Consider the following 27,362-nt stretch of genomic DNA (forward strand, 5'->3'; position numbering starts at 1 on the left):
TTGTCACAGCATCATCTGACGCTCCCCCCCCCCCCCCAATCATGTCTGTGAAACTTGTTCAGTTTATGTCTTAGTTGTTGAATCTTTTTATGTTCATACAAATCTTTACACATGTTAAGTTTGCTGAAAATAAAAGCAGTTTACAGTGACAGGATGTTTCTTTTTTGCTGAATTTATATTTCACAAGATGAGGTTTATTGATGAGGAATAAAAATAAAAAAAAAACATTATCGGTAACTCTCCATAGAGATGACTGATAGTTCCAAAAAGCAGCTATTGGCACTGTTTAATCAGTAAAACCGATATATCGGTCTAACTCTAGCTGTGCTTTCTGCTGCACTACTCAGCAGTATGGCTGAAATGATAAGTCAACGTTATCAACAACGTTGACAATAAAACATTTCGAATAGTCGTTTGACCTCATTTAACGTTAAACTCTAATGATGCCACACAAGAGCAGCACTGCATTTCATGACTGACTGAGGAGAGGAAGAATTACACAGTTCAGATGCAACTTTTCAAACAGCTTCATACAGCGGAGCCAGAGTTGCCGTTCCACTGAAGCAAAACTTGCATGTCAGAGCATCTTTAAAGGAAACACCACCATTATATCTGTAATGCATCCTTTATTAAAGTTAAAATAATAAGGAAGCAGATCATTTAAATAAGTACAAACTCCGAAACTGGCATTTCTCTGTTCGGTCAACGCCGCTTCTATGAGTCGTGTGAAGTGACCCGATCTAGAGATTCTGGAGAGATTGAAACTGCATCCGACTGAAGTACACTCTGTCATGGGCACGCTTGTCCCTCACGCACGCTTGCTCCTGTTAGATTATAACCTGGTGGCTCGCCATGAAGTGAATCATAATACATGTGTTGTGGATCTTATCGTTAAGTCGGTGGTATGCAGCTCTGTTAAGAAGCGCGAGTTTATTTTTTGTGAGTTAAAGATGGATTGAAGCGAACACAAAGGTGAGAGAGGGTAGTCTTTGCCCCATTATATACACTGCAACAAAATACTTTTTTGATTTGTTGTTGTTTTGTCTTGTTTTACAATATTAATATATTTACTTTAAAGGAATATACTTTATATTCCTTTTTATATCCTTTATATAATTGTATTTTGACTACTGCACTGGCAGAAGAATAAACAAGTGAATAAATACAGTTATATGAAATGAGCTGAGAATTGTTACCATGCTATGTAATGCAATATCGTAGCACATATTTTGTTGTAGAATGTTTTATATTTACTCTCACTAAGCACTAGGAATACAATGGTCCTAATAAAGAGCCTGACATAGTTATGTGCCTCAAGGTTTGATGTGATGTCTATTCTGAGATGTTATTCTGCTCACAGCAATTGTACAGAGTGGTTTTCCGTGTTACCATAGCCTTTCTGTCAGCTCAAACCAGTCTGGCCATTCTCTGCTGAAGTCTCTCATCAACAAGGCATTTCTGTCCACAGATCTGCTGTTCACTGGATGTTTTTTGTTTTTGGCACCATTCTGAGTAAACCCTAGAGAGTGTTGCGCATGTAAATCCCAGGAGATCAGCAGTTACAGAAATACTCAAACCAGCCCGTCTGGCACCAGCAATCATGCCATGGTCCAAATCACTAGGATCAAAGTTTTTCCCCATTCTGATGGTTGATGTGAACATTAACTGAAGCTCCTGCTATTGCATGATTTTATGCATTGCACTGCTGCCACATGATTGGCTGATTAGATAATCACATGAATAAGTAGGTGTACAGGTGTTTGTGAGATCTTGTTAGAGCTTGTGAGTGTAATTACAGTAGGACCACTTATTGGATGCATTTCTGCCTCGAGTTGTTGAAATCTGAAATTCACTAATTTGGCAGCAGGCCGCTGAGGGCAGTAAATGCAATTGCATTTCTTATTTCCAAATATTTTTTCCTCCAAAGTAAGAGACATAAATAGAGGTGTTAAAAAATCTGAATCGTTAAATTCCCATCCCTAGTAAAGACACTGAATTAAATTGATAGGATGTTAAAATATGTTCTCAAAACTGGTAAACAAAGACCCATATGAGACATGTTTATTTGTGGGCAGGTTATGCAGTAACATACTCAGACTTGTTCACTTAACTTGTTAGCATACTGGATGGTTCCTCATCTGGCAGAAGGATGATAATCTTTAAGAAGGCCAAAACTCTCTTCTGCAGTGTTTGTGAAATGAATATATGCATCACCAAATTTCATCCTGGACTTCTGGTACTGAAGTCTGTATTTCACAATCAGCAAAACGTATTACCATAACACCAATGACAAGACAGAAAAGTCAAATTGTTCAGTCAGATCCAGTATAAACTGTTTTTACAAGTATTGACAAGCCATGTATATTTTTTTCACTAGCTAAAACACTTCATGCTAGTTTCAGTGCAATGTACTGTATAACTAGAAGTGGCACTGCGGTATTATTTTTTCTGACTATGTGGTGTAAAGGACAGGATTTCCTCAGTCCTTCCATGTCCAGGATGTTTTCTTGGTGGATTACCCGCAATCCCCTGCCTGTAATGTGAATACTGCCTCCCTCCCTCTCTCTCTTTGTCAATCTGGTTCAGTAATGCATTTGAAAACATACAGTTTGTGTAGACCTGCTCGTGCCCTTAACAGACAGCACGGCACCAGTCTCTGCATCAGAAGGCACTTAAACCACAACATACCGCCCTATAGAGTTGTACTTATGTCAAAATCATGCACATTTTGAATGTCACTCAAAATTAGAGCTCAGCAGAATGCCACTTTTTAAGAAATCTGCTGCCAGATGTAAAACCCTGAAGAACGACAGTCTGTTTTGAGTGATTAGTCCCTCTCTTGTTTTTCTGGTCGGTAAAGACTAAACGAATCCTACGCACTTCAAGACAGCCAGAGTGCATGCCAGCATGGGCATAAAATGAAACAAAACTCTTGATTCAGGTTGAAATGCTGAGAACGGGCCAGAATGTGGGATTGCATTTATGTATAAAAAAAAACATGAAATTCAATTTACGCTCTTTTGTCTTTTGTGTATAGTATTTTGTCAACCCTCAGCTTCAAGTAAGAAAGCATCTGCAAAGAACATCAGATCTTCAGAATAGTAGCTTGAGTAGACTAGCTATAATCTTCATTTGTCTGTCCAAGTATACATGATGCAGTGAGTAATTGATTACTTGAAGGAAGGACGGCTGCTGAGAAACTGACACGTCATTGCATGTCTACTAAATTTTGGAGCATGTGCACAATGGCCGGGCTAACTGTTGTCTGACTTACATGTAAAAAAATTATGTATGAAGCCGAGCTACAATCGCATTATGTATGCTAGTCCGAAAAATCAAACAGATTGTATGATTTCAGTTGGGCTAAATTATTTACATGAAATTTAAAAAAGTGAAAATTGAGAGTTTGCAGTCTGAATTGAACAATGACAATAAATGGAAAATGCGTCTGTCTTTCGCGTTTTTGCTGGCTGAAATGAAATATAATTTCAGACAATCGATCATTGTCTTTCAATGACTGTCGCAATCAGCATCTGTATGTTTGTCAGATATTGTTTATATCCGATTACATCATCAAATTGCCCAGCCCTAGTCCAATTTGGATGAAACACTGTACCAAATACTCTTGACAGTGTTTCTAGCACCACTTCACAGCTCCATTACTACCTACAGAATGGAAAAAGAAACTGTTTTGGCTGTGTTGTGAGGTTAGTCTAAATTTATTGTGATAATTTTAGAAAAATGGACAACAAAACAAAAACACGTGGCTCTATGGTTCCGATACGTTACAGGCAATGTCGTTTTCAAATGAACACTGATACACACAAAACATTGTGCATGCCTATCATCCATACAAGAATGCCATTTTCCTCCACTGAAATGGAAATGCGGTCCATTACCGCTTGCTTTGAAAAAACATTGATGTTTGGAAAGTAAAATGGGCTTTTCAATCGAAAGCTGATAATTGTGGATGTGGCCACAGAGTCGCAATAATTGTCTTTTTCGCATCAAAAGCGGTCGTTTTGCTATAGAAACATTAACCACAGGAGTCGTATAGATGACGTTTGTGCAGACAGTCTGTAATATTTGGAGCTTCAAAGGTCAGATCACCATCCACTTACATTTTAAGGACCTATTGAGCTAAGATATTTTTCTATTTCTTATCAAATGTGTTATGCTGAAGAAAGTTATACATATCTGGTATGGCAAGAGGGTAAGTAATTGATGAAAGAGATTTGATTTGTGGGTGAACTATCCCTTAAATGTAATTCTAATCATGAAGTGGAATTGGAGTGAGTATTGTCACAGAGACAACTTAAAGAGCAACATGCAGGTTGGACACCCCTATATAGCATAGTGTATGTTGATGATAAAACAACTAGATTTTCTGAACTGGAGTAATATATATTTAGCCATTAACGATATTTTGAGATAAATTGTGATAAAATAACTTCCGCGTCTATAAAGCACTAACCGGAAGTGACGATGGGCGAGGGAGTCTGGTCAAGTTCAAGCTCAGGTTACAATGGATGCGAATGAAGAAACCGAGTTCTCCGGTGTGGACAAACATGCCTATGATGGCCCACAGGCCTATAATTATGAGTAATACATTTGGACCTTGCAATTTACTGGAGAGTATAACGTTAGCCTACGGGGATACAAAATCAGACGGGAGGGCGGCGGGAGAACAGTTTGAATTGAAATGCGGGGGAAACGGGAGAGTTGGGCTAGCTTCCTGCCAATAGCTATAGCATTGTGCAAACTACTAAATTCATTTCAGAAGGCAGACAATTACGTTATGACAACCTGTCCTAAAGCTCAGTCTCTCTCCCTCTCTCTGTATTATTATACTAAATAAATATTAAATATTTAATATTATAAAAAATATATTATATAAAAATATTATACTATTATTATTATTACGAAATTACACAAATTAAGAGTTAAAATAATTAAAAGTAAGACTTACTCTGCTAAGTGCTCGTTTTCGTTGCACAGAATGTCTGCTAACGTTAGCACTTGGTCCTCCAGTGCCGCCCGCGCCAAAATCCGGTGTAAACTTTGAAGGTGGACTTGATTCCATCGAGTGCACCGAGGGAACAGCATCAGTAATCAGCCTCACGTGGTCCTTACTCCGAAATCCCATCCGGGACTCCAACAAATCTCCAGGTCGATAATTCTCCGGAGTGAAATGTGCGCCACAAACGACCGAGTGTGTGGTAACAGACGCGGCAGTTAAGTCTGCTCTCTTCACCTGCACAAAACGCACCCAAGACCGAAAAGCCTTGTTTTTTCTAGAAGGAAAATGATGGACACGATGTCCTGACAGGCTGGAATTCGTGCAACAAACACAATAATTTACCATTATGGCTTCTCTAAAACTCGATCTAAAACTTTCTGTCTCTCACTACTGCTCTAACTACATCAACACCCAACAATGGGAGCTGACCGCGGCTCTTTTATTTGTCTCGCCCTACGTCATATGACGCGTTGCTATAGCGGGAAAGGCGTATTCCAGAGCCTAGCACATTTTCATCAAAATCTCTACATCAAATGAGATTTCATTAGTAATTTCTAGATATGTGTTTTTAAAAGACCTCTGCAGACAATATAAAGTATTAATTCACTTATAAATTCAACCTGCATGTTGCTCTTTAACAGAGACAGACCACTTCTATTAAAATGAATGTGAGAAATTGGATTGCCCAATGGTTGTACAACAGGAGCAGGTAAAACAGCCAATCAACTTGTAAATATAGAGATTGCCTGTCAATCAACATGAGAACACGTGCATGCATTAGCTGTTTGAATAATTTTTATCGTGACCTAAGCTTAAGAAGCACAATTCATGAAACCATTCTTGTCAGGTTTTACTACTGATTTGAAATATATTCTGTAATCATAATCTTGACCAACCGTTTTGGAGATTTCAGAGTTTTCCCATTCAAGTAGATTGGAGCTGTACTTTTATGCCGCTTGTTTACATAGAAAATAGCTGCCTAGCCTAAACAGGAGGCATTCCAAAGATGACCGCTGAGTGGACTGACATGCCTAGAACGGGACTTTGGTATTGTTCAATTCCTTTCTATTCCCATCCCTAGTTTGGGGTGGTTTATAGTTGGGTCTCCACTGCTGCAAAATCAGATTTCTCTACTAAGGCTTTGTTCACACTGCAGGAAAAATCCAATTTTTTCTCAAATCTGATTTTTTTAGACTGACTGTTCAAACTGCAGGTTGTATGTGGACCGATCGGATATTTGCTGTTCAGACTGCAGTCGCTTTTGCTTGCACGTATACATTAGTTGTCATCGTAATGATACAAACTTGCCTATGTTCACCATGAGTGATTATCAATGGATGTTTTTCATGAGGGCATCCAAATATTAACACATTCTTCACAGAAAATGGCTTAAAAATGGGAGAAGTGGAATATGCAATGTTTATTGCTGCTGGGGTATACACTGTCCCAATTTTGACTGACATTCTGCATTTTATCACAAATGGGATGCGCCTATTATTTTAGCAGGAAGTGACAAGTCACATGAAATCCGATTTAAGTCATATAGGCCAAAAAAAATCAGATTTTTTTCTGCCTGTGTGAACAAAGAGGTAGCATGCAATGAACCAATATTTGAGGTCTGCTCTGTCCGGAGGCCTTGTGAATGATCAAGTCTCATGCTCCGTCTCTGTGTTGTGTTGCCCAGGGCTGAGTCCGTATGATACACTTCTGATCAAGTGATTCAGTCAGTAGTTTCACAGTATCACATGTCACTTTGAGGATGCAGACACTGTATGTTGATTTGTGTACAGCCTCCAGAGGTGCTGTAATATATAGGGATGCACCGATACTCATATCTGTATTGGGTGTAAAGCTGTGCTCATGCACTCGTAGTCATTATAAATACTTCTCATATCTAAAATGGATACTATGCAGTGTACATATAACATTGATTGCATTAACTTCAACAAAATACCTGGAATTAGAGATATTTGAAGATTACCAACGTCTATGACTTAAATTCATATTGACCCATAAGAGCTGCTGTTTTGGGAGCAGATGAGTGAGCTCATTGAGTGCACATAGAAGCGACTGTACCGAGTGCATTTTACCCATATTGGCTTCTCTCACAAGTAGCATTGGGAAATTTGATTAATTGTACAGAATTAGTTTAAATAAAAAAAATAAGAAATTATGCTATGTTAGAGAGAGACGTGTGCATCAACAATATGTAATGAAATGTATTTTGTTATGCCTTGGTGATCAGCTTTTATGTCCTATAGCATATTTGATGTTATTTCATGTCACATCAACAAAAATTTTTTCCCAAAACTTCCTATGCTGAAAATGTATATTTTGTTAATGCTTTTCTGAGTATTAACTTAAAAGTTGACTTTGGCACCCCTTGTTATATCCCAATATTGTGAGCCCAAAAATGGGACAACTTTTTTTGTGATGTTTTCCCTATAACTCAAGAAGTAGTAAAGCTGGCTTAATATTCTTTTAGTTTCTGCTTCAGAATAAACTTATCTTTTGATACCTATATTTGTAATGCCCTATATGGTTCAATCCCAGAGATATGGGGCTCTCAGTGTGGCTCCATGGGAAAATTTAAATGCTCAAAAACTAAATGTGGGTCACTTGGTATCAATCTAGTAGGGTTGCAGCGGTTTCACGGTATACCACGGTTTTAAAATGAACGTTATCATACCATGTACTTTTGCTTATCTACGGTATTGAGAAAAAAATGCAACCGGACGGAGAGTTTCGCATGCCCGCACGCATCTCCTTTCCTCCTCATCTCCCTGTCAGACTCGTCAACTTGCGCCACACACACACACACACACGTATGCAGCGGAGAAAATGTCAGAGAGAGGTGATGGGTGTCTTGTGTGTGTGTGTGTGTGTGAGAGAGAGTTAACGCCATGTTTCTCAACTGGTCTATTTGGAATGGGTCGCGGACAGCAGGGAAAGAACAATGCCATGGTTCTCCCATTGAAGATACTTGCGGCCGCCCAAGTGATAGACTATTTAGGACTGCCGAGGCAGATTTAATGATAATCTCGCAAACAGCTAAAGCAGACTTGGGCAATTTACGGCCCTCAGTCCGGATCAGGCCCTCCACAAGGTTTAATGTGGCCCGCGGCTCGTTTATCGTAAAAGCGTTTTTATTTTTTTATTTGATATTTCAGTTAACTTGCATTGGGACGTCACGTGCCTCCACAAGCGTTAAACATGCTCATGGTTGCCAGATAAGAGACGCAACCCCCCAGTTTGAGATTTATTCTTGCGCAAATTGGAAATATTCCGTCTAATGTTGTACTTGTTTTGTGCAATCTGGCAACCGTGCACATCTTGCTTTCTCCTTTGAACAAATTTAGCGATCTGTAGTGCAATATTCTGCTCAAGGAAAAGTGTTATACGGCTTCTGTGTCCATTCTTGACTGCTTGTCATGTTTGGTGCTACTACTTTTGCAGGTAAAACGTCTCGGTGATTAAATTAAATATAAAAGTAGATCTCGGGATCATTGACACACGGAGGGTAATCATTGACATGCGAGCAAAAGCAAGCCAGAGACGAATATGTATATGTATTTATTATTTGTGCAAATTAAAACTGCTTAAGTCCCTTCGCACCTGTATGTTACTCTAACTCTTGCAGTAATCATTTATCATATTCATGCAGTTGTGTTATTCAGTTGTGTGCTGAAAGTCAATCCATCCAGGAGACCCGCATCATGAACCTTTTAGCATGTAAACGGGGAAAGTTTAGAAAAAAACAAGTAAACTCGCCCGCTTTGCGACAAACATGAAAAGTTCTTTAAATTTAATTATTTATTTTTTTATTAAAACAGACCACTGATGTAAAGAGTGTTAAATTGAATAATAAAGTAACAGGGAAGTGTACAATGCAGAACATTGTATCTCAAAAGTAATACAATGTGCCCCTCCCCCCATGCACTACTTAAATCCCGATGTAGCCCCTTTACCAAAATATTAATAATTACACACCATCACCTTTACAAATTTGTTTCAGGATTTTACATGAGTAAAAGTAACTGTTATATTTTGACAATGTTACAGTTTCATATGAAATAATCTAAAGGTAGAATCTATTAACCTTATTTTATATCAACAGTGGCAGTTGTAGTTAAAGTTTCAAGATGTGTTTCAGCTAGTATTTATTTTTCAGAAATACATTAATTTATTATTATTATTTAAGACTGGCATACTGACCTAACCATGGTAATGAGGAACCTTTCCTTCTGTGTAATATGTGTATAAATATTTAATATTAGGTAACAAATGGGATAATAATGGGCCCATATAAGTAAATATGCTCTTCAGTTTTTAAAAGGGGGAGAAACAACTTCCTGTAGATTTTGTCATAATGTCACTTCCTGTAATAATGTCACTTGATGCATGTCCTTGTACTGGAAAACCATGAACAAAACTATGCAACATAAAAGGAAATGCATCCCAAAATACATTAATTACAGGTTATGTTTAGATTTACATTTATGCATTTGGGAGACGCTTTTATCCAAAGTGACTTACAGTGCAATTATTACAGGGACAATCCCCCGAAGCAACCTGGAGTGAAGTGCCTTGCTCAAGGGCACAATGGTGGTGGCCGTGGGGTTCGAACCAACAACCTTCTGATTAACAGCCCTGTGCTTTAGCCACTACGCCACCACCACTAAATCATGTTTAATCTATGGCAGGTCGACACTTGATTTCAAATGTAAAATCTGTCCTGAAGCAAAACCAGTTGAGAAACACTGAGTTAAAGGTGCAGACAGGAGCGGTCTATATTAACTGTTAATAATCATATTACTTCAAAACCGGTTGAGAAACACTGAGTTAAAGGTGCAGACAGGAGCGGTCTATATTAACTGTTAATAATCATATTACTTCAAAACCGGTTGAGAAACACTGAGTTAAAGGTGCAGACAGGAGCGGTCTATATTAACTGTTAATAATCATATTACTTCAAAACCGGTTGAGAAACACTGAGTTAAAGGTGCAGACAGGAGCGGTCTATATTAACTGTTAATAATCATATTACTTCAAAACCGGATGAGAAACACTGAGTTAAAGGTGCAGACAGGAGCGGTCTATATTAACTGTTAATAATCATATTACTTCAAAACCGGTTGAGAAACACTGAGTTAAAGGTGCAGACAGGAGCGGTATATATTAACTGTTAACAATCATATTACTTCAAAACCGGTTGAGAAACACTGAGTTAAAGGTGCAGACAGGAGCGGTATATATTAACTGTTAATAATCATATTACTTCAAAACCGGTTGAGAAACACTGAGTTAAAGGTGCAGACAGGAGCGGTCTATATTAACTGTTAATAATCATATTACTTCAAAACCGGTTGAGAAACACTGAGTTAAAGGTGCAGACAGGAGCGGTATATATTAACTGTTAATAATCATATTACTTCAAAACCGGTTGAGAAACACTGAGTTAAAGGTGCAGACAGGAGCGGTATATATTAACTGTTAACAATCATATTACTTCAAAACCGGTTGAGAAGCACTGAGTTAAAGGTGCAGACAGGAGCGGTCTATATTAACTGTTAATAATCATATTACTTCAAAACCGGTTGAGAAACACTGAGTTAAAGGTGCAGACAGGAGCGGTCTATATTAACTGTTAATAATCATATTACTTCAAAACCGGTTGAGAAACACTGAGTTAAAGGTGCAGACAGGAGCGGTCTATATTAACTGTTAATAATCATATTACTTCAAAACCGGTTGAGAAACACTGAGTTAAAGGTGCAGACAGGAGCGGTCTATATTAACTGTTAATAATCATATTACTTCAAAACCGGTTGAGAAACACTGAGTTAAAGGTGCAGACAGGAGCGGTCTATATTAACTGTTAATAATCATATTACTTCAAAACCGGTTGAGAAACACCGAGTTAAAGGTGCAGACAGGAGCAGTATATATTAACTGTTAACAATCATATTACTTCAAAACCGGTTGAGAAACACTGAGTTAAAGGTGCAGACAGGAGCGGTCTATATTAACTGTTAATAATCATATTACTTCAAAACCGGTTGAGAAACACTGAGTTAAAGGTGCAGACAGGAGCGGTATATATTAACTGTTAATAATCATATTACTTCAAAACCGGTTGAGAAACACTGAGTTAAAGGTGCAGACAGGAGCGGTCTATATTAACTGTTAATAATCATATTACTTCAAAACCGGTTGAGAAACACTGAGTTAAAGGTGCAGACAGGAGCGGTATATATTAACTGTTAATAATCATATTACTTCAAAACCGGTTGAGAAACACTGAGTTAAAGGTGCAGACAGGAGCGGTCTATATTAACTGTTAATAATCATATTACTTCAAAACCGGTTGAGAAACACTGAGTTAAAGGTGCAGACAGGAGCGGTATATATTAACTGTTAATAATCATATTACTTCAAAACCGGTTGAGAAACACTGAGTTAAAGGTGCAGACAGGAGCGGTCTATATTAACTGTTAATAATCATATTACTTCAAAACCGGTTGAGAAACACTGAGTTAAAGGTGCAGACAGGAGCGGTATATATTAACTGTTAATAATCATATTACTTCAAAACCGGTTGAGAAACACTGAGTTAAAGGTGCAGACAGGAGCGGTCTATATTATCTGTTAACAATCATATTACTTCAAAACCGGTTGAGAAGCACTGAGTTAAAGGTGCAGACAGGAGCGGTCTATATTAACTGTTAATAATCATATTACTTCAAAACCGGTTGAGAAACACTGAGTTAAAGGTGCAGACAGGAGCGGTCTATATTAACTGTTAATAATCATATTACTTCAAAACCGGTTGAGAAACACCGAGTTAAAGGTGCAGACAGGAGCAGTATATATTAACTGTTAACAATCATATTACTTCAAAACCGGTTGAGAAACACTGAGTTAAAGGTGCAGACAGGAGCGGTCTATATTAACTGTTAATAATCATATTACTTCAAAACCGGTTGAGAAACACTGAGTTAAAGGTGCAGACAGGAGCGGTATATATTAACTGTTAATAATCACAGGACATTCATTCAAAAGCTCACACAGCTGATGTTATTTTTCATTTAGTAGTATAATATATTGTTTGCTCAAAAATAAATAATAAATAAATAAATAACCCTTCTGTTTTCACTGATAATACTAATTGTGTAATACCGTATACTGTGATATTTTCTGAGACTGTTATCATACCGTAAAAATCTCATACCATTGCAACTCTACAAGCTAGTTTATCTTTTCCAACATAACAAAGGTCTAAAGTACAAATAATGTTGAAACTAGAAATGTACCTTCATTATTTAAATAAAATAAAAAAACATCATGATCTTGATTTTCAAGAGTAAAAAAACATTTAAGAATAAGCGACACTGTTGCTTTTAAGTTAGTGTTGCAGTGCAATATTTAGTGCGATAATCTATCCACGGCTTTTAATATTTTTGCACTGATTATCAGGTATGTCATTTATTTTACCATAAATATGATCAAAAACAACATTTTGAGCTCTGGTTGAGTTGACGCGTTCTGACCCAATAGTGAAATGAACCGTTCATGACCATATTAAACATGAATCTCTCTAACCATCAGCATCACTGTACTTGAAAATGAACGATATCTGTATTGATCAGTACCAAAAAAGGATCCGTACTCGCTCGCTTATAAACGTTATCGGTGCATCCTTTGCCAAACCCTGTCAAGTTAAACTTTGTTTATGGGCTGAACTGGATTAGATGGCTGAGCCTCACAGGTTAACATACAGTCTCTTACAGGTTAATCTCCTGTTAATCTGTTTGGGTGGCTATGTGTGAGCTGACTGCAAAGCTGATGTAAGGATTTAGCTGGCTGTGCAGACGTAAACCTTGGGTTTCATGAGACCAAACAAATTTCTGTTAAAAAAATAATTTTAAAACCATTCGTCATGTGTTGGAAATGTTCACCAAGAAATAAAAATTGACAGAAGATTCACATAAAGAAAGAAATATGGGTTTGGAATAGTCTGAGTGTGAGTAAATTACACTTTTGGGTGAACTATCTCTTTTTTAAATTATTATTACGATTGAGGTGTTGAATGTGACCCATACGTCATTGATGTGGTTTGTGTATGATTCCAGGAGCTCTTACGGTGGGGCTGGTGCGTCAGTGTCAGACCATTCATGGACGAGACCGAACCTGCATCCCCCCGCGACTCCCCCCAGAGTGGGTCACCACGCTCTTCTTCATCATCATGGGGATCATCTCCCTCACAGTCACTTGCGGCCTGTTGGTGGCCTCTCACTGGCGCCGAGAAGCCACAAAGTATGCAAGATGGATCGCCTTCACTGGAAGTGAGTGACACGATTGTGATTTGCGGCATAAAGTCCGGTCATTATTGCAGCTTATTCTGGCCAAGAATCACACACTGAGACACACTGTAAAATTTAAGATAAAAATGCCCTTAATCTCAGAAGTTGCTATGCACCAGCCAATTAGATTAGAAATGCAGATTTCAGCCGGCACCATTTTTTGTGTTCAATATGTATCAGACGGTCACTGAACGGACTGTGGGAGTTGAGACTAGGAGTTGACTGTCATCAGATAGCCGCTTCGTTTCTCAGCAGGCTTTATCTGGTTCTCAGCTGTAGCTTCACGCCTCCATCTCTCCACTCCACTCCCCCTCTCTGTCTGTATCATTTTCTCAGAATAACACACTTCTCCAATCTGGCCTCCCCCTCAGTAAGCAGCTGGGCATTGTCCCCCTCTCAACATGACAGGGCATGCTTGATATAATATTGCCTTTACCCTATCAAATGAGGTGTTTGTTCCCAACTGTAGGAAACATATAATGCCGACCAATTTAAACACATGCACACAAACAGGCAGTGAGAGAGATGATCTGTGTGGTTTGGGGTTTTGAATGGAGTTGTTGAGGTCTTGGGTTTATGATGAGCATGTGTGTAGCATCTGTTGTTGTGTACATTCACTGGAGACACTGTTACATTATCTTTTTCAAGCTAGTGTAGACCCTTTATCTTTCCTATAGAAAATATCTTCAATTTTATCTTTCCCTCAGGATGAAAATAAATCAACTTTTACAGTTTTATTGCTTCAAGAGAATATTGAGAAATGGCGATAGTAAAAGTCAACATAAAACAATGTTCATTACCCATTTTACATGCCCAATCTGATAGATTGCCGAGTGAAAATTTGAGAATTCTTTGGTGCGCAACTTTATTTTAAACATAAAGTCAGAGTGGTATAATCTGTGTTTGTGAACAACCCAAGTGGTCTCAGACCCACCTAAAAGGACCCAAAACCGAACCGTACTCAGACCACCTCGGGAGTCCTTTTGTGGATCGATTGATTTGTGCATTGTGAAAGCGAAGAGTTACTAGTCCACTTTGCATTTTATGACATAAGTACCTCGTGGCTTGCCACACATAGCTGCATTATATCATATTCCAGTCACAATTTACTATCCACATATTGAAGCTACACGATTAAACGTTAAAAGATCGTGTTGTAAATGACAAGGAGGAGGAGGCGCTTGCTTGCTCCGTTTCTCTCGAGATGATATGTGTTCCTTCATGGGAAATAAGGCCTTGTAGGTTCTATCAGAGAGCCTTAACATAACGTGAGAGAGTGAAGAATTTAGAACAGAAATACAGTATACATTCTTACTATCGCATAGTTTAATTGGCAGTGTTATCTGGGTTTCATAAATGATGTGACATAAAATGTAAATTATGTAATTCTATCCCTATGCAATAATTTTTTATATTGTTTAAAGCCTTAAAATTAATCATATAGCCCTATTATAAGTTTTCATAAATTACTACTTAAGGTGTAGGCCTTATCTGTAATAAGCATACGTGAACCTTAAGAAGTATGAACATTTATATGACAGTTGCTTATCATAATAATCACAATTATTTATGAAAAGTTATTGTCAGCCAAATTTCATAATCATAACAGCCCTAGCAGCATTGGGGTTTGAGTTCTTAAGGTGCTGTGGTGTGAACAACAAGGGGTCTGAGACCACATTAATGTGAAGAAGACCAAAAAAGAAACTGGGTCCTCTTTTATGTCCACTTACATTGTGAACACTGAAAGCACTGAGGTCATTTGTGGCTGGTTCCCCTTCTGGTTCACTTTAACCAAACTGGGTTAGGTTCACTTAAAACGTACTATTTGTGAAACCACCCTTAGAATCTACGATTAAAAACTGTGACATTTTTTATTTACATGTGACAAAAATATTATATAGTATATATTAATCTATAGGCCTAATATAAAAGAGTTTTTTGGTGTTAGCCTTAATGTGAAAATGTCCTGGGCTTGTGTCTTGGTGTTAGTGCAGCTGTTTCAATGGTGATTGACAGTGTCCGCGTGGTGCTTGGCCAGGTATCGCAGACTGAACGTGAACTTTCAATTCACATGACAATAATCATAGGGCATTTTCAGACCTGTAGCTCCTTTGATTTGTTCTAAATCAGGGACTAAAATTGTAACGTTGTTGCATTTTGTTCTTGGTTCGGGTCGCATTCACAAGGAAACATTTCAAAACTAACCAAAACTGTCAAATAAAAGTCACATGTGAGCAAACTGTTCCCTCATTGGTCAAAGTATTTGTGTGCATCCATTGATAAACCTATACAATTGTGGTCACCATTACAAGCTCCTATATTAAACATGCAATTATGTCTAATATAGTTGCCAAAAGGCTATATCCACATTTAGATTATGAATTGTAGTGACATGCTGAGATGTCTTCTCCAAAGATCCATCTGGTATGATCATGGTTTGGTTCATTAGGTCAGATTGCATTCTCACCAGAATTTGTTTGTTTGCAAATGAACCCTGGACAGATTGTTTTGGAGTGTATTCGAGTGTGATCCAAGTGCACGTTCATATGTGCCTAAATGAACTGAACTAAGGGTGAAAACGCACCAGGTCCCAAAACAAATGCTCCAAATGAGCCAGGTGTGAAAACCCCCTTACAATTATGCACATTTGAATCCACTCTAAGCACTCTGGTTTGGCATCATTCTGTGCCCAGTATGTGTGCACATAAGCAGTGTTAATCTTTACGTATAAATATTTTTTTTTTGTAAAAAACTTCAAATTCACAATCCAGAAATAACAATAGCCACAGAATGTAGAAGGGTTGGCCCTCCTAAGATTTTGATTATTTTTATTTAATGCCTTTAAAATATTGAATCTACTTGGCACTTTTCAGCCATTTTAGAGCAAATACATAATTATCGAGATATGTAATGAAATAGGATGAAAAAAAAAATCAAGATATAATATTTGTAGCCAGATCGCCAAGCTCTAGTATTGTCTGTACATGCAGAGAGATGCTGTTGAATGGAAAATACATTTTGCTAAGAATCACATACATGGTGGCATGGTTGCCATGGTAACAGGAAAGAAATAATCTGAATTGTCCAGGTTCTGCTTATCATGTCTGATCCTTAATGACTCGGTTGTCTTTTTCTATGGCCGTGTGGGGTAAATGCTGTTTAAAAGAGCAACAGTTCCTTGACTAGAACACCTCCGCAGGCAGGGATCATGACCTCCACCATCTGGGGTTAGATTTTAATACTAATAATAAAACCCCTGGAAGGTAGCCTGGAGCTAAAAACGCAATAGAAATAGCACAGGTTTGTTGCTAGCAGTTGAAAACACAAAATAGTCAAGAGCTTTTTTTTTTTTAACTTGCAAACCTTCCTCTCGCTCTTTCTCTCTCTTTCTCTCTCTCTCACTCTCGGAGCGTTTAAACAAACAATTATTTAAAGAGAGGCAAAAACACTGGCAATTTTTAAATGTATGCAATTCAGCTTGAACCATTCAAAGCTGGGAGGTAATTTTGTACATTTCTGATTTTGTGTTGATGGTTTCAGTAGTCCGTGATGATCCATTTACTTAACCTAATACTTTTTAAGAAATGTAATATTACAGTTTGAAAATCATTTGCATACTGAATTACGATTAGTCTTTCTTAAATCTATTTGTGTACTGAATTGTGTTTGGGCCAACCTGGTCTTAACGTGGCTCAATGTATGCATTAGGCAGTTTCCTAATGAAATGAATACTAGAAAATGTAACATACTTTTAGCCCCAAACATTGCTCAAATAATACAACAAGTGTGGACATTTCATCTCAGAACTGCTGCAATGTGTGTAACTTACCACTTAATATAATTTTGAAAAACATTTGCTACTGTAGACAGTAACACAATTTTCATGAGATTTGTGTCATTTGGTCTTGCCTTACATATATACAAACAATTAAAGCTGTCTTTGCGGCACCGTGACAAGGTGTTGTGTTCAGCTGAGAGATTTAAAGCATAACAGTCATGGGTATCATGACAACATCAAAGTGGCTCTGATACGGCATTTCATTTATACAAACAAACTAGTGCTGCACGATTAATCATATCGCAATCGCAATGTCAGCCTGTGCGATATATGACAGTAAATGCTGCGATTATATTAAATAAATAAGTGCATGTGTGGATGTGACAGCCCATTCTCTCTGAGAGCTGTTTGCCTATTTTGTACACCGCTAATAAAAAGATGACCAGTCAGTCTCAGTTTAGGGAGTGGCACGTGTGGTCATGTGAGTTTCTGGTGTTCAGCGTGGAAAGCAGGTGAAGATGGACGCCGAGCAGACCAACTCTGAACTGGTGGCCAGAAAAAATAACACAGAAACACAGATCACAGCTTGGCGATATATCTTTATTTCATAAATAATTAAAGTTCATATAATACGGGAGCGTGGCATGTAAATAAACACAAACTCCAAAACTGTCATTCTCTGTCTGTCAGAGCTGCTTCAACCAGTCGCGGAAGAGACCCAATCTGAGCGGGAGTTGAGACCGGGAGAGGCTGATGCGCACTCTAACACGGAGACGCTCGTCTCACTCCCCCGCTGTCTGCAACTTGCAACGTGTTGCATCATTGATGAGATCATCATGATAAGATCAATCTTATGTGAAAAATAACACTAAAATGACAACAACAATAAAATGTGTGTGTGTGTGTGTGTGTGTGTATATATATATATTGTTTTGGATAAACAAGATTGAAAAATGCTTATCAATAATAAGCTTATGGCTAAAATAAGCGTGTTCAGTGGCTGAAATGTCAAATGACTAAAATGTCAACCGTTTTCATTGACTAAAACTACATTAAAAAGGCCATAGTAAACAAAACAAAGCACAATTACAGATGTGTTTCCGAGTATCACGCCATATGACAAGTCTTCACAGAGATGTAAAGAGACATGATGCACCGTTAGCAAAGTGGGATTTCAGAAAATGATCCACACACTGGACAAGAGGTACCAGCGATAAGTAGAACTTTTTAGAAAGAGGATTTGGAAATACCAGTTGGTCATTTAAAAAAAAAAAACACACACACAACAGCAACAACAACAACAGTTTTAGTGGTTTGAGTGAACCACACTTTTATATCCAGTTTCCTTTTCAAAAGAGTTTATAGAAAGTACATGTTTCATCCTGATAAAATGTCCCTGTTTGTTTGTACAATCTTATTTTTATGTTCTTATTTATTGTTCCATTTTATTCAGGTGTAATATTGAGAAAATAACAAGTTTGTAGTAATGCAAAGATGATATTATTTATTTTTGTAAAAATATTTTTATTTGAAAACACTGCATTTATAGATGTTGTTGTTGCTAGTTTGTATGTTTGAGTTGAGAAATACACATTTCAGCATTATCAGAAATTTATTTTCCTTGATAACTAAGCAAGTTGACTCATGTTACCATTTGTTTATTATATCGAAATCGCATATCGCAATATTAGCCTCAATAATCGCAATATGACATTTTCCACAAATCGTGCAGCCCTACAACAAACCAAAGCATATAACTTGAACATTATTATTTTGCTTCCAACTGGCCATTCCTTTATGAAATGCACATCTAGTCATCTTTGGTGTACATCCACATTTATTTCACTAGCATCTCGTTCAGTAGTATTGGAAGGCCTGCTTACATGAGGCTGTTCATTCAAAGCTCATTGTATGAGCGTTTGGGTTCTTGGTGGATCTAACACAGGTGACTTGACTAAAGCTTCCACTGGCCTCAAGCCACCCCAACCTGAAAGAGCAGCTTTATGTGTGTAACACAAGCCCCCTGTGTCCCTTCGCACCACACCCAGCTTGACCAGGTTACCATCACTGCTCGGCATCTGCTGTCATGTGCGCAGCTCTGGCTCTGACTCACGTTAGTTTCAGCATATTTTGTGTCAGCAGAGACGGACGTAAATATTAGCTGCTGTCTGCACTGGGGTTGCACACGGTATACCACGGTTTGAAAATTGACGGTTATCATACCATGTACATTTGCTTATCTACGGTATTGAGAAAAAAATGCAACCGGACGGAGATTCTCACATGCGCGTGCGCATCTCCTTTCCTTCTCGACTGTCTGTCAAACTCGTCAACTTGCGCCACACACACACATGCAGCAGATGTCAGAGAGAAGCGAGGCGAGGGGGTCTGACATGAGTGTGTGTGTGTGTGTGTGTGTGTGTGAGTTAAAGCAGTGTTTCTCAACTGGTCTATTCGGACTGGGTCACGGACAGCAGGGAAATAACAATGCCATGGTAACTTCTCCCATTGAAGATATTTCGGCGGCCGCCCAAGTGATTTACCTGCCGAGGCAGATTTAATGATAATCTCGCAAACGGCTAAAGACTTCTCATCTGCACTTTCGTGAGTGTAACGAGCTCGTTGTGATGATCTGCTCTTCTCTGCGCGTGTTCAACAACTGGGCTTCCCTCGATATTGCGGAGCGCAGACATCAAAACTGATGTGACCAATTTCAATTCTAGCGAGACTTTTCTAGTTTAAAGTGTTACGGAGATTGTCAATTCAAACCTCTCAAACAGTAGCAGCCCTGACATGCCAAACAGCACTTTGAGGAAAAGAGCAACACTGTGCTCTGCGCCAAAAAAACAAAAACAAATTACTTTTACAAATTTTGTAAATAAGGATTTTACATGAGTAAAAGTAACTGTTATATTTTGACAATGTTACAGTTTCATATGAAATAATCTAAAGGTAGAATCTATTAACCATATTTTATATCAACAGTGGCAGTTGTAGTTAAAGTTTCAAGATGTGTTTCAGCTAGTATTTATTTTTCAGAAATACATTAATTTATTATTATTATTTAAGACTGGCATACTGACCTAACCATGGTAATGAGGAACCTTTCCTTCTGTGTAATATGTGTATAAATATTTAATATTAGGTAACAAATGGGATAATAATGGGCCCATATAAGTAAATATGCTCTTCAGTTTTTAAAAGGGGGAGAAACAACTTCTTGTAGATTTTGTTGTTGACATCAACAACAAAAATAATGTCACTTGATGCATGTCCTTGTACTGGAAAACCATGAACAAAACTATACAACTGTAAAACAGTTAAAGGATGGGCAAGGAGGAGGTGAGAACCGGCTTGTCAACATAAATTATAATTTAATTAAACTCAAACCAAAAGCACAAACAAACACACACTGACGGACATGCCCGTAATTCTCTCTCTCTCTCGAACTATCGTCACCGGCCGCCTTTATCCCTCGCGCGCCTCATCAGGCCGATTGGGGACCGGGCACGCGATATTCCGACCGGCCCCGCCCCCCCTCTGCTCCACAACAACATAAAAGGAAATGCAACCCAAGATACATTAAATACAGGTTATGTTTAATCTATGGCAGGTCCACACTTGATTTCCAATGTAAAATCTGTCCTGAAGCAAAACCGGTTGAGAAACACTGAGTTAAAGGTGCAGACAGGAGCGGTATATATTAACTGTTAATAATCATATTACTTCAAAACCGGTTGAGAAACACTGAGTTAAAGGTGCAGACAGGAGCGGTCTATATTAACTGTTAATAATCATATTACTTCAAAACCGGATGAGAAACACTGAGTTAAAGGTGCAGACAGGAGCGGTCTATATTAACTGTTAATAATCATATTACTTCAAAACCGGTTGAGAAACACTGAGTTAAAGGTGCAGACAGGAGCGGTCTATATTATCTGTTAATAATCATATTACTTCAAAACCGGTTGAGAAACACTGAGTTAAAGGTGCAGACAGGAGCGGTCTATATTAACTGTTAATAATCATATTACTTCAAAACCGGATGAGAAACACTGAGTTAAAGGTGCAGACAGGAGCGGTCTATATTAACTGTTAATAATCATATTACTTCAAAACCGGTTGAGAAACACTGAGTTAAAGGTGCAGACAGGAGCGGTCTATATTATCTGTTAATAATCATATTACTTCAAAACCGGTTGAGAAACACCGAGTTAAAGGTGCAGACAGGAGCGGTCTATATTAACTGTTAACAATCATATTACTTCAAAACCGGATGAGAAACACCGAGTTAAAGGTGCAGACAGGAGCGGTCTATATTAACTGTTGACAATCATATTACTTCAAAACCGGTCGAGAAACACCGAGTTAAAGGTGCAGACAGGAGCGGTCTATATTAACTGTTGACAATCATATTACTTCAAAACCGGTCGAGAAACACCGAGTTAAAGGTGCAGACAGGAGCGGTCTATATTAACTGTTAACAATCATATTACTTCAAAACCGGTCGAGAAACACCGAGTTAAAGGTGCAGACAGGAGCGGTCTATATTAACTGTTAACAATCATATTACTTCAAAACCGGTTGAGAAACACTGAGTTAAAGGTGCAGACAGGAGCGGTATATATTAACTGTTAATAATCATATTACTTCAAAACCGGTTGAGAAACACTGAGTTAAAGGTGCAGACAGGAGCGGTATATATTAACTGTTAATAATCATATTACTTCAAAACCGGTTGAGAAACACTGAGTTAAAGGTGCAGACAGGAGCGGTATATATTAACTGTTAACAATCATATTACTTCAAAACCGGTTGAGAAACACTGAGTTAAAGGTGCAGACAGGAGCGGTCTATATTAACTGTTAACAATCATATTACTTCAAAACCGGTTGAGAAACACTGAGTTAAAGGTGCAGACAGGAGCGGTCTATATTAACTGTTAACAATCATATTACTTCAAAACCGGTTGAGAAACACCGAGTTAAAGGTGCAGACAGGAGCGGTATATATTAACTGTTAATAATCATATTACTTCAAAACCGGTTGAGAAACACTGAGTTAAAGGTGCAGACAGGAGCGGTCTATATTAACTGTTAACAATCATATTACTTCAAAACCGGATGAGAAACACCGAGTTAAAGGTGCAGACAGGAGCGGTCTATATTAACTGTTAATAATCATATTACTTCAAAACCGGTTGAGAAACACCGAGTTAAAGGTGCAGACAGGAGCGGTCTATATTAACTGTTAATAATCATATTACTTCAAAACCGGTTGAGAAACACTGAGTTAAAGGTGCAGACAGGAGCGGTCTATATTAACTGTTAATAATCATATTACTTCAAAACCGGTTGAGAAACACTGAGTTAAAGGTGCAGACAGGAGCGGTATATATTAACTGTTAATAATCATATTACTTCAAAACCGGATGAGAAACACCGAGTTAAAGGTGCAGACAGGAGCGGTATATATTAACTGTTAATAATCATATTACTTCAAAACCGGATGAGAAACACCGAGTTAAAGGTGCAGACAGGAGCGGTATATATTAACTGTTAATAATCATATTACTTCAAAACCGGATGAGAAACACTGAGTTAAAGGTGCAGACAGGAGCGGTATATATTAACTGTTAATAATCATATTACTTCAAAACCGGATGAGAAACACTGAGTTAAAGGTGCAGACAGGAGCGGTATATATTAACTGTTAACAATCATATTACTTCATAACCGGTTGAGAAACACTGAGTTAAAGGTGCAGACAGGAGCGGTATATATTAACTGTTAATAATCATATTACTTCAAAACCGGATGAGAAACACCGAGTTAAAGGTGCAGACAGGAGCGGTATATATTAACTGTTAATAATCATATTACTTCAAAACCGGATGAGAAACACTGAGTTAAAGGTGCAGACAGGAGCGGTCTATATTAACTGTTAATAATCATATTACTTCAAAACCGGTTGAGAAACACTGAGTTAAAGGTGCAGACAGGAGCGGTCTATATTAACTGTTAATAATCATATTACTTCAAAACCGGTTGAGAAACACTGAGTTAAAGGTGCAGACAGGAGCGGTATATATTAACTGATAATAATTATAGGGCATTACTTTAAAAGATCACACAGCTGATGTTATTTTTCAATTAGTAGTTCATTTAACATGTAAACTAACATGCTTTAGTTATATAACATGTTATAGTTACATGCAATTTTTTATCATGTTTATAATTCAGTTTATTATAATTCAGTTAGCTTTCTTATTCTTTCTATTTATTAAGAGACTTTTTTTTTTTTTTTACACATTTCAATAAAATAAATGGTTTCAAGTTTCAATTATAATATATTTTTTGCTCAAAAATAAATAATAAATAAATAACCCTTCTGTTTTCACTGATAATAGTAATTGTGTGATACCGTATACTGTGATATTTTCTGAGACTGTTATCATATCGTGAAAATCTCTGCACAGGCTTGTGGCTTCACCAGAGTACAGTGCTTCACAACACTGAAATCAAATAAAATGCAGTACAAAATTAAAAAAAGGCATGGCCTTCATAAAGAAATGGGATACCTTTAGGTTGTTGACATTGTATTGCTTCATTTGGAGTTAAAATAGACATGGCTGTTTAGTTATAGCCACTGAAGTCCATTCATACCTAGTAATTCAACTCCACTAGAACAATCTCAGTGTAGCCAGACCTACAGGGTTAGTTCACACAAAAATTGTATTTTTGTCGAGATGCTGCTGGGCAGAATGTCTGAGCTTCTGTTTTCTAAACAACAAAAGTGGGCGACGCCTCAAAAAGGACAAAAAGAAACCCCCACCATTATAGTCCATAGATTTGTAGTCCAAGTCTTCTTAAGCCATACAATAGGTGGGTTAAACAATTAGTCAATATTACAGTCAATATATTTTCATTGTCAAATAGTAATTCAATCTTATGGGACATAAAATAAGATCATTTTAAACTGAATTATTATGTGGTTTAATTGATTTTGTTTTAAGGATTTTAGATATCTTGTTTGTATTGATAATCAAGACCAAAATACTTAAGAATAGGATTTTTTGCAGTGCATAATTATTTTGTACTGAATTAAACGTATAAGTATTAGGGATGCACAGATGTGATTTATTTGTATTTTTTTTCGTTATTTCTGGATTGTGCATTTGAATTAACAAGATTTTTTACAAAGTGTGTTGATTAATTATAAATGAACCATCAGTTTTTCATATCGCCATTTACAAACCGATTTGCCAATGGTTTTAATTTGGTCAATAATTGGCCGATAAATATCGCCGGCTGATTTGACATTGGTGCATCCAAAATAAGCATTTTCTTTACCTTAAATTCAGTAAAGGTTATTTAGAGATATTTTAAAAGATGCTTTTATCCTCATTCCTTTATTGTTAGTAAGAATGTTTATTAATTTAAAGCACAATTGTCAGTTATTGTCACAGAATTGTCAGTTAAGAGCTGTTGATTAATGTTTACATTAATTTCATGAATAGTCGATTAATCATCCTTATAATTGTTAGACTAGTCAATTAGGTAAATAATCATTAGTTGCGACCCTATAAACTGGCTAGTTTTACAGTAATTCTATGTTTGTTTGTTTTTTTGAGCTCAGCAATATACAGCCATGGCCAAAAGTATTGGCAGTGACATTTTGTGTTTTGCAAAGTTTGCTGCTTCAGTATTTGTAGATTATTTTTTCACATGTTTCTATGGTATTCTGGAAAACAATGATAAGCGTTTCATACATTTTAAAGGCTTTTATTGGCAAAAACATTCAATATATGCAAAGAGTCAATATTTACAGTGTTGACCCTTGTTCTTCATAACCTCTGTAATTCACTCTGGCATGCCGGATATCAGCTTCTGGTCCAAATCCTGACTGATGGAGCTCCATTCTTGCCTTATTAGTGCTAAGATTTTATCACAATTTGTGAGCTTCTGCTTATCCATTCGCCTTTTGAGGACTGACCTCAGGTTCTCAATGGGATTAAGATCTGTGGCGTTGCCTGGCCACGGATCCAAAATTTAAATGTAATGATCTCCAAGCCACTTCATTATCAGGGGAGACGGTCCTGGCGCTGGCTGGACACTCTGGGACGTCCTGAAGCCTCCTTCTTTGCAGTTGAACCTCTCCTTGAAGTTCTTGATGATCTGGTAAATGGTTATTTTAGGTGCAATATTCTTTGCAATTTCCTTTCATGTGAGACCATTTTGATGCAAAGCGATGATGGCTGCACGTCTTGCTTTAGAGGTAACCGTTGTGAACAACACCCCCAATGATTGGAAGCACTTCTTCCCTCCTTTTATAGCAATCAGTCTGCTCTTATAATCCAATCAGAATGATAGAGTGATTTCACCTGACTAGTACTGTTCACACTTTCCCAGGTGCTGCTGATATGATTAGTGAAATTATGTTAGCTGGTCATTTTGTGCCAATGAAGCTTTTTTCAATTATTTAAAATGCATCTGATCACTTTACAAAACACAATTGACGTCACTGACAAAATTGTTTTGCCACGGCTGTACAGTAAATCACCATCCACTTTTGTTTTATGGACAACAGGAGCTTGTATGTTCTTCCTTTAACCAGGCCTAGTCCTAGAACTAACAACAATATATTCAATAGATGTAGATAGATCAGTTGTAACCAGAGCATTTGAGCAAAACGGAATGTTGTGTGACTCTGGTGTGCTCCGCTCAGACGCTCATGGCCCAAGCGGACGCTCCGCTCAATTACTGCTCACCTGTAAAAAAAAAAATAATAAAAAAAAGTTAACTGAAATCCCGCTCTGACATTAAACGTCTCTGTAGTATACTTGTTTCTGTGCACGTACACAGGGGTAGCTACAGTGGCCCGAGCAACTGCCCTTTTGCCCACATGGGCTGAGGTGCCCCTCTGGGTGAAATATAGTATAGGCTATAGGCCGACATTTATTAAATTATCAAATGCTTCGTAACATACTCATCTGAAATTATGTGATTGCATTGTTGTCTTTTAGTATATAAAACTTTGCTGTTTATTTTGTACAGGTTTACAATGGCTGATAGATAATCGGTTCTACCAGACCTTTGTTATCATTTGTAATCAAATATTTCTCTGTTAGCACATATACCATTGAACATCTTCAAATAATGCCTTAACTTATTACCTGTATTTACTTTAAACATGTCATCAAACATGCCTCTACAAGCGATTAAACATCTGTGCATTTGTCCGGAAACTCGCATACACGCAAATTCACTTTTCAGTTTAAACTGGACCTGAGTGACACAACCGTGATTGCGTAGCACATCCTCGTGCTTTCTGTCAATATGACGCTTAAGATTCCAAAAGGAATATTTGTTAGTTCTTTACACACTGCCTTTCGATTTACAGTGTGCGCCAATCCGTCTAATAGAAATACACTCTCAAAGAGGTCTGCTAGCGACATAAATGGTTCTCATGTCAGGACCAAAACCTATTTCTGTATCCAATGTGACCATACAATTTTTTTTTTTTCCATTGTGCTCAAAATAGCACCGAGCCTCTTTAACAGCACGACCAAAGGTTGGTATTTACCTCAGCTGAAAGTGCACTGAGGCCATGACCTTTCGTCCAGCAGCCTAGTTGCTGGTTATCTCTTTACCCGCTCCTTTGTGTGTGTCTAAAGAGCCGAGACCTGCTAAAGTAGTTTATGCAATGTCTCTATGAGAGGCAGAAGCTTAATGCTCACGCGCTCAGTCTCTCAGTCACACTTCTCTCAAGGCTGCTGTGTTTAATTGCAGCACTGCTGAAAGATGCTATTATCCTGCTAATGGGCACCAAGATTGAGCTGAGACTGCACTCAGGCATCTATTAGCAGCTTCTGTTTTTATCTTGCTAAAAGCCTTTCTGCCTGACTAACGTGAACCCATGCTGAGTGTTTATCAACCTGGTCATGGAGGAGGTCTTTTTTTAAACATGACGGTTCAGGGGTTTGATGATTCATAATAGACATTCCAGAAGTTTGCTGTTGTCAACACTGACCTTCACTTATTGGGGAGGATCTGAACATTTCTAATTAGGGTCATCCTCAACAGTCCAAATTGTCCGGTACATTTTAGCGGATTCCTTAGATGTCAACGAACCCAGTTATTTCAATGTACACATGACTAGATTTTCCACCATTTAGATATTTCATAAAATAAATTTCATA

General features: G+C 37.7%; 1 protein-coding gene across 1 annotated transcript in view; it reads left to right on the forward strand.

Moving 5' to 3' along the window:
- The window catches only part of mosmoa (modulator of smoothened a), a 61,852-nt gene that overhangs the window by 28,320 nt on the left and 6,170 nt on the right, over nucleotides 1-27,362 (forward strand). Inside the window, exon 2 of the mRNA XM_052140171.1 lies at nucleotides 13,153-13,365. Within this exon, the coding sequence (XP_051996131.1) occupies nucleotides 13,153-13,365 (213 nt within the window). The remainder of the gene's footprint in view (nucleotides 1-13,152; nucleotides 13,366-27,362) is intronic.

Source organism: Xyrauchen texanus, chromosome 12, assembly GCF_025860055.1.
Source record: "Xyrauchen texanus isolate HMW12.3.18 chromosome 12, RBS_HiC_50CHRs, whole genome shotgun sequence".
Classification (NCBI taxonomy): Eukaryota; Metazoa; Chordata; class Actinopteri; order Cypriniformes; family Catostomidae; genus Xyrauchen; species Xyrauchen texanus.